The sequence below is a fragment of the Myotis brandtii genome, unplaced genomic scaffold (genome assembly GCF_000412655.1).
Source record: "Myotis brandtii unplaced genomic scaffold, ASM41265v1 scaffold525, whole genome shotgun sequence".
Classification (NCBI taxonomy): Eukaryota; Metazoa; Chordata; class Mammalia; order Chiroptera; family Vespertilionidae; genus Myotis; species Myotis brandtii.
Genome location: NW_005369915.1, coordinates 1599086 through 1607296, shown reverse-complemented (window position 1 = coordinate 1607296; position 8211 = coordinate 1599086). Strand labels below are relative to the sequence as shown.

The window sequence follows — 8211 nt, the reverse complement described above, 5'->3', positions numbered from 1 at the left end:
TCTCAGTGTCCCGGTAATTGCTGCAAGCACCTCTGAGGGAAAGCCGCCCTCAAGTTCCGAGTTCTGCCTGCTGCCAGACAGTCCAGTTTCTCCCCGTATGAGTCCTGGGTCCCCAGAGACTTCCCAGAACTGGAGTTCAGAGCAGTCGGGTGCTTGTGGCTCCCTCCCAATTCAAAAAGACAGCCGCGTCCTCAGTTGCCAGCCCTTTTCGCGTGCGCCTCCATACCTCTGCACTTTACTTCCACACCTCCTCCAAGTCTCAGTGTGCTTTTCTCTTTTCTTCTAGTTGTAGAATTTCCACTCAGCCAGCCTTCCTGTAGTTCTGGATGATGTCCGTTTTGTCTTTTAGTTGTATTTTTGAAGTTGTTGTGGGAGGCAGCAATTTCCGGTGTTTACCTATGCCGCCATCTTGGTTTCTCCCAGCCTACTGTTTTATATCTGTGTGATTTAAACATGTCACCCAAACTCACTGTGCTTCAGTTTCCACATTAGTAAAATGGGGCAATAGTAGTATTTTACTCATAGAGTTAGTGTAATAATTAATTACTATTATCATTATTCCCATAGTAAAAATCTGTGTGTGTGTGTGTGTGTGTGTGTGTGTGTGTGTGTGTGTATTTGTTCTAGCTATGCAATGTACTTAGGAACCAGTCTTCCAATAATTTTGTAGATTTCATTTCCTAAACTTCAGTACTTGTTGGACAGTGAATGCATTCCCACCACAGGTGATGGAATAAACAAGGGCGAGGGAGAAGTCAAGAATCATCTCCAGGGAGTACTGTCTCCTTATCGGGTTGCCTTCCTCTTCCACGGGCCCTTCCGTTGTTCATGATGACTCATTCTCTCACATGGAGTTCTGTGGGAGGTTACATAAGAAGTGGTGCATGTTAGCATTGCTCGTTTTTCATATGCTTATGTTTAATGAAAACAAAAACCCAAAGGTTGTTTTCTATTCAAAGTAGAACATTAACCTTCAAGATGTCCTATAATGGTTTTTTCAGTTTCAGCTTTTTCCTGTAGCCAATTGCAGGCTCAGCCTCCCAGCAGCTCTCCCCACAGGCATGTCCACTTGTGACCTAAGAAAGTGCAATGCTCAGTATAACAATATGAATACAACAAAACACTGTAAAGATACTTTTAAGAAAAGGTGTTATTGCCACATTTTGATCATGATGCCACCTCAGTACATATGAAACACGATGTGATACATTAAAAAATCCAGTCTCCTTGTAACTTTTTAGAAGTCTCTCTATTGCATTAGTAAGAAACACCTGCATCAAAAGAAACCTTAATTTATAAGACAGTCATTAGATCTTCATGCCATTTAAAAGCTGTTATAATTTAAGGTGTAAGTATGAAAGAAGCAATTTATAAAATGGCTTTTTAGGGCCTTTGACTATTTCTTTTCCCCAAAACTGTGAGATACAGTTTATCAGCCACCAGGCACTGTTCTCCAGAGACAATCCCTGGAGATTCATCGCAGGCCTTCGCTCAGTGCAGGCATGTGCTTGTGCAAAGCGCCCGTTCCGAGCTCTCGTGCTGGGTTGTGGGCACAGCAGTAGACTGGTGGGGCTGATGAGTGGCCAGCAGTTGAAATAGTGTGCATTCTCTTCCAGTCCTGGCAGCTGCCGTGTTTGCCTTCCGAGCAGTCAACCTGATGGAGGTGACATCTCTGGCTGCAGCTGAAGTAAGGATAAGTTTCACTCCGAAGGGATGGAAATAGCTCCTGAGGGCCTGCCAGCCTCGGGCACTCGAGTCTCAGATGCCTGAGACACACTTTACTCAAAGCCTAATTTTTTTTAACGTGGGTAAAACCTGTAAGTTCTGAGCTAAGTAGTATTAGGTATTCAAAATTCCTTAATGACTTGAAAATAATCTTGTGAAAGAGTCATAAACAAGATAATTGTAGAAAGCCATTATAATCATTATGGGAAACAATATACCTAGTAATTTTAATAGAAACTATTGGGTCTTATGTTGTGTTTCCTTAGTAGTGTTTACATCCATGTGTGAAGTTCATAAAACAAAGAAAAACTAGCTGAGATAGTTAAAGGGCATGTGTTTGGACGATATACTAATGATAGATGAGCTTTCTTGGTTGTTTTTAATTGTGAGTTAATTACTTAAAGCTGGTTTCTTTTCAATAGTTCACCTGAAACATGGTTAAACAGTGGCTTGCCATTTTACTCTATTTGTTATCTCTCATAGAATCCTACGTTTTATCCTTAAAATAGCCGCCTACATTCTTTGTTTAAAGGGAAGAGGATGTTTATGCATCTTGCAACTGAATAAACATTAGTCCCATCTCGAAATGATTTCCTGAAGTCAGTTACTCCTTATACTACTACAACAGAATGAGGAATCCTAATGTACGTTTATTTATAGAAGCAAGTTGAAATGTTAGACCTCTTATAAACTCATGCTACCTTGTATATTTGAAGAAGGCTCAAGGCTAAAGTCCATGCTAGCATTTTGCACATGTTCTAACATTAAGCTGCACAGAAAAGGACCATTGTAGCTTTATTACAGAGGTTAGGACACATCTGGAGAATTTAGAGGGTGCGTCGATGATGGCGTTTCTGTTGCCCCTTATTTCATAGGCTTCACTTTGCTGATGAGAATACTGAAATTAATAATTCTTTTTGTTTTTTTGTTTCAGGCAGTTCTTGCTGACCTTTCTACTTTAAAAGTTATGCCTCTTCTTCAGATTTTTTTGTTTGCTACTGTCACCTGATCTTCTTCAAGGTCACTGACAACACATAAAGTTTTTCATTAGAAGCTAATCATGAACTATGCAAACTGCATAAAACCAAAATCCACTTCGTATATAAGCCAATAAAGATCATGTTCCCTCCTCGGTTAAAAAAACCTAAGTCATTTTTTGCTTTTTGAAAAAAGAACTCAGCACACCAAATATTGCACTGCATGCTGCTGATTTTCAAGAGAGAAGCAATAGACTGAACTTCTGGCGACTTGAGCGTACTATAGATACAATCCTGACCTGTAAAAAGCATGCGACAACATATGCAATAAGAACTAAAGATGCTGTAATAAACTTGAAGAGGTAATGCAGCCTCTGGGACAATTCTCTTATGTCAGTTTGTAAATTTATCTCTAGATAATGTATTGTTTTATCTTATAAATTGCTCTTCACTAAAACCGGGGGTGGGGTAGGATGTGGGAAGACTTGAAAAAGATAACGCTTTTAAGTAGAAATTCACATGTGCTTTGGTGTTTTTAACAATGTTTCTTTCCCCAGAGATTTTCTAGATCTCTCTCCACTTTATTTCTCACTTAATGTTTTGTACTAGGGGAGGTCAAATACAGTTGTGTCCACCTGCCAGTATTGTATTCATTATTTCCTGGGGTGGGGGAGAAAGTCAAAATTATGGCATGATCTGTTCAAACTTCTCAACCTTCCATCTTGCGGCGATGAGAAGATGACACTGCTGAGGCCTGTTGCCAGATTCTGTTACTTTGGAGGATACCTAAGCATTCAATGAAGGGAATGAAATATCAAAACCATATTTGCTTTTGCTGACAGTTGGTTTAATGAGATTTACTTCTAGGGAGGAGCAGCTGCGAGACCAGCAATAGATACTAGACATTCCTTCCAGAACTGACGTCATGCAAGGCTCAATCTTATGTTGGTCTTTATTATAAGTGGAGGGTCTTATCATATATTACTTCCTAAAGGCCTACCATTTCTGTAATTTGGAATAATAGTATGAAAAAAAGAAGTCCAAAACCATTCTTTTGATTTTAGGCTCAAATTCAAGATGCTGATCATTTTAACAAAACTCTAAATCATTGTAGTGGAACCTTGTTTCTTGAACGTCTCCCATCTCGAACCATTTGCTTCTCAACCCGGCATCCCTTTCATGCTGATACTGTATGGTCAGTCACACATCTCTCAGGTGACAAGCAAAAGAGAGAATGCATGAATGAGTCAGTTTACCACTGTTAAAGTCTCAGGATATTGTGCTGTGAATATTTTGGGGTTTTTTTGGCTTTTGTTGCTGCTCATATTATTGTTAAATTTCATTTTTTACTGTACATTTTCTTTCCTTTTTGTTAAATTTTCATTTACACTTCATGTCTTTTTTTGTTTTTAAAGTGCTTATTTATAGAATAAACAGTATCATAGACATGTACTGTATATAAGAAAGGTTAAAACAGAATCATTTGGGGGTCTTGAATGGATTAATTCAATTTACATAATTTCTAATGGGAAAAAAATGATTCAGTTTTCAAACAACCTTCCAGAATGAATTAAGTTCAAGAAACGAGGTTTCACTGTACATCAATACTCTTACTGAATGCCTAAAATTGTATTGCTTTATCCAAATGTATTCATGAAACATTTATTTATATAGTATATATTAAGAAATACATGAGGCTTAGCACAATACTGCAAGTGTGGTGGAGTTTGGTATAGCTAGGTATTTGAAAATAGTATGTGCTTTTATTCATCAGGTACTTATTGACTTACTAAGGACTAAATAATTTATTCAGTGGTTGATTCCTAATAAACCCATTGTATTGTTTTTGCAGGTGATGCAGTTAGGTCATATGCTTTGCCATTCTGTGTGTGCAAATGCACACTCACCCTGAGGATAATTATGCGTACACCTATGACTCTTATCTCCCTCCTTCTGTCTCAGAAAATGAGAAAAAAACATGTAAGGAAGAGAGAGAATTTTAAACGACTATGGTCAAATTTATACAGAGACTCCCATCATTGGCCTCTTGCTTTAGGAGAATATTCATAAGCCTTTTTAAAAGCAGCAGTCTCATGGTCTAGTAGAAAAACACTAGGCTGGATAGTTTTGTTTCTACCTATAAGTCCCTCGATAATTTACTCTCTTATCTGCAATTAGGGGCAGGCAGGGAGGACAGGCAGCAGTAAATTATCGTATTTGCTCTGTGTACCTTCCAGGATTAAGTAAGAGCAAATGAGAAAATATATTTGAAAGGGACTTTTTAAACTGCAAAGCACCAAGCAAATATAAAATGTTGGTAATTAATTTTAACTATGGCATTTTGAGGTCAAGTGGTAGAAGCTAATATGTGAAGACTGTCCATCCTCATTAGCCTCTGTATGGCTTTATTTGATAATGTGAGACTGTGTCTACAAAAAACAAACGTATCAGGGCATAGTAAGGTCCTTGCATTTGGGACAGGTGACTCCAGCCAGTCCTGGAGGCTGCAGGCATTCTGCTGCTGTCGCAAACCCCTCAGCCCTGCGCTGCTCTCGGATGCCTGTTAGAATACTGCATTCAGGGCAGTCGGCTGTCTTGCCCACTCCATCTCTAACTGCACCTCCTGCACTACCTCTGTTGGCTTCCTTCCTTCTGCATTCTCCTCACCGTCTCCTGCCATCCTTGAACACCTCCTCACATCTGCTCTGCCGGTGCTCACGAGGATCTGAGGGACCAGGGATGCTTATGTAATCATTCTACCTACGACATTGCACTGATGGTGAAATAGACTAAGAGACTAAGTTATATTTGGTTCTTCTGGATTTCAGTTCACCCACTAATGTAATATGTGTGACCTTTTAGAAGAGTTTATGAACAGTCTTCTTGATCAGAACATTTGGTAATGTAGCATTCTGGCTAATTGAAATTTCCAGCTTATCTTAGCTGCACAGCACCCCCGTACACTCAGCAAGTACTCTTTCTTTCTATTTCATAGAAAAAAGAGAGACCTTTAGCCTTAACTCCCTCGCAGCCCTCCACTTCACAACTTAGCTTTATCCCCCTTATACTTATCTCCTTCCTTCTTATCTCAGGAAATGTCTACTCTATTCCCACAGCTCTCTACTAGTATATGCAGATTCAACAGGCCACTTACATGCTTAAGTTAAATGGTGCCCCACTGCTTAACAGATAAAGTCCAGACCCTGTAGCAAGGCAGGGAAATTCTCTACAGCTCGGTCGATCCGTTGCTGTGCTCCCACACTGCTACAATCCTGTACTTCAGCCTCACAGATTACACACTGCACTAATCCTCAACCAGCCAAGCCCATCCACTTTGTCTCGTCAGGAACTCCCTTTATCAAGGCCCCCCTCAAACACCTTCTCTATTGTGATGACACCCCAGAGCTGTCAATTAGAATTAATTAGGCCCTTCTCTTTGTTCTCATAAAACTATTCACCCACTCATGTGGTGCTTGGAATATTGAGTGATCGCTTTTTGTATACATGTTCTAATTCTCACATCACTTTATTCTCAAGTCAATTTCCATGGACTAGCTCTAGTATGGAATATGAAAGAAGAAAATTATGCTTATGCATTTGTATCCCAGGACTTGTTCTGAAAATTATCGGGATCTGTTTTTCTTAAAACATCATTTCTCCTCTGTTTTTTATTTGGTAATCTACCCCCTGCCCCATGAACTTCAGGTGAGGCTGACTCCTACCCCCAGGACTCTGGGTCTTCGCCACGCCAGTCACCATATGCTATCCTTCTAGGCACCGGGATTGCTTCAGGATCAGTGCAAAATCTAAGACCAATGAGGACCAATGAAACTTGATTACGAGGCTTTGGTTTAATCATTCAGGGAAGCTGGATATAGGGTCTGGATCTGCTGCAGCCTAGGAATGGAAAGGGTGAAAAGCTGTTCTGTTGACCTGTTGCTGTCCAGGTCACACTCCACCAGTCTACCCCTGGACTGTTTCATCACAGGAGCCAAAAGATTCTCTTTGCAGCAGAGAGGATCCTAACTGAAGTACAGTTATTTGACCATTTAGGTGATCCATTGTATCATGAGAATCATTATTTGGTAGGACCCCTGTCTACATATTTTAAGCAAGAGGAATCTTTTTTAACTTTTTATTTTTATTTTTTTTTAAATATATTTTATTGAATTTTTACAGAGAGGAAAGGAGAGGGATAGAGAGTTAGAAACATCGATGAGAGAGAAACATCGATCAGCTGCCTCCTGCACACCCCCCACTGGGGATGTGCCCGCAACCAAGGTACATGCCCTTGACCGGAGTCGAACCTGGGACCCTTGAGTCCGCAGGCCGACACTCTATCCACCGAGCCAAACTGGCTAGGGCCTTTTTTAACTTTTTAAAGCAAGACCCAGCCTGACCTTACAAGCATAAATTCTATTTTCCAGACCTACTAAGCTACCTGAAGTACCTTGAACACATACTAGGTCTCTCTGCGTTGGCCCTGCGCCCATACAGCAACTTGTGCTTGGAACGCCTTCTCGTTCCTCTTAACATAACTCTTACTTGTACCTCAAAACCCAACTCAGGTGTTGCATCAGGGAAGACTGCTTCTCTTATGAATTCCCCTCATATCCTAAATATACATAGTTGTACCATAATCTTATACTATGTGATTGTCTTTCTCTTCTACTGGATTGTGACTCCTTAAGGCAAAAAACGGTTCCTTTCTCAACTTTATATCTCTAGAGCCTGGTGTAGTGCTTGCCCCATGGTGGGCTTTAATGTTTTCTGAATGAATGGATGAAATCATCTAGTAGCATAATCCACTCATTCTACTGATGAGGAAACTTGCTCAGTTCCAAATAATAACTTACTTGTCCAATTCACACAACTATTTTACCAACAAAGATTTGTGAGTTGTCTGGGAAGGTCCAAAAGGGAAAAATATTTTGAGTGAAAAAAACAAAACAAAACACGTGTAAATGCTTAAGCTCATGCAGTATTTCTCATTTCTATCAACTTCACTAAGGTATAGTCTACGTAGAATAAAATGGGTGCATTTTAAGTATACAGTTCTCTAAGGTTTGACAAATGTATATTCCCACACCACCACTATCACAATAAGGCACAGAACTTTCATCACCTAAATCAATTCCCGTTATGCCCCTTCCCATTCAGTCCCCCATATACACATTCACTCCACACAACCACTGATATGCTTCTATCCCTAAAGATTAAATTGGTCTTTTCTAGAGGTTCATGTACATGGAATCATATATATCTATATTTTTTTTCTTTTGTTTTTGGCTTCCTTTACTCAGCATAATGTTTCAAGATTCATCCATGTTGTTGTGTAATTAGTAGTCCATTTCTTTTTATCATTTGGCTTCAGGTACTATCAGTGCCTTTATCATGTTAATTAGGTAATTGTTTATATATTACTTCTCTACTCTTAAAACTTTTTTTAGGTGTGTGGTGTACATGTATATTCAACAAACATCAAATGCTTTCTTTGGGCAAGATAGTG

General features: G+C 39.6%; 1 protein-coding gene across 4 annotated transcripts in view; it reads left to right on the top strand.

The window, feature by feature from the left end:
* Nucleotides 1-3343, top strand: part of TBC1D19 (TBC1 domain family, member 19) — a 105279-nt gene extending 101936 nt beyond the window's left edge. For 3 of the 4 annotated variants that reach the window (XM_014548908.1, XM_005877655.2, XM_014548909.1), the window contains 2 exons: nucleotides 1617-1687; nucleotides 2660-3343. In XM_014548908.1, the coding sequence (XP_014404394.1) occupies nucleotides 1617-1686 (70 nt within the window). In that variant the 3' untranslated portion in view covers nucleotide 1687; nucleotides 2660-3343. The remainder of the gene's footprint in view (nucleotides 1-1616; nucleotides 1688-2659) is intronic. The other variant, XM_014548907.1, reaches the window with a different exon arrangement.
* Nucleotides 3344-8211: the final 4868 nt, after the last annotated feature.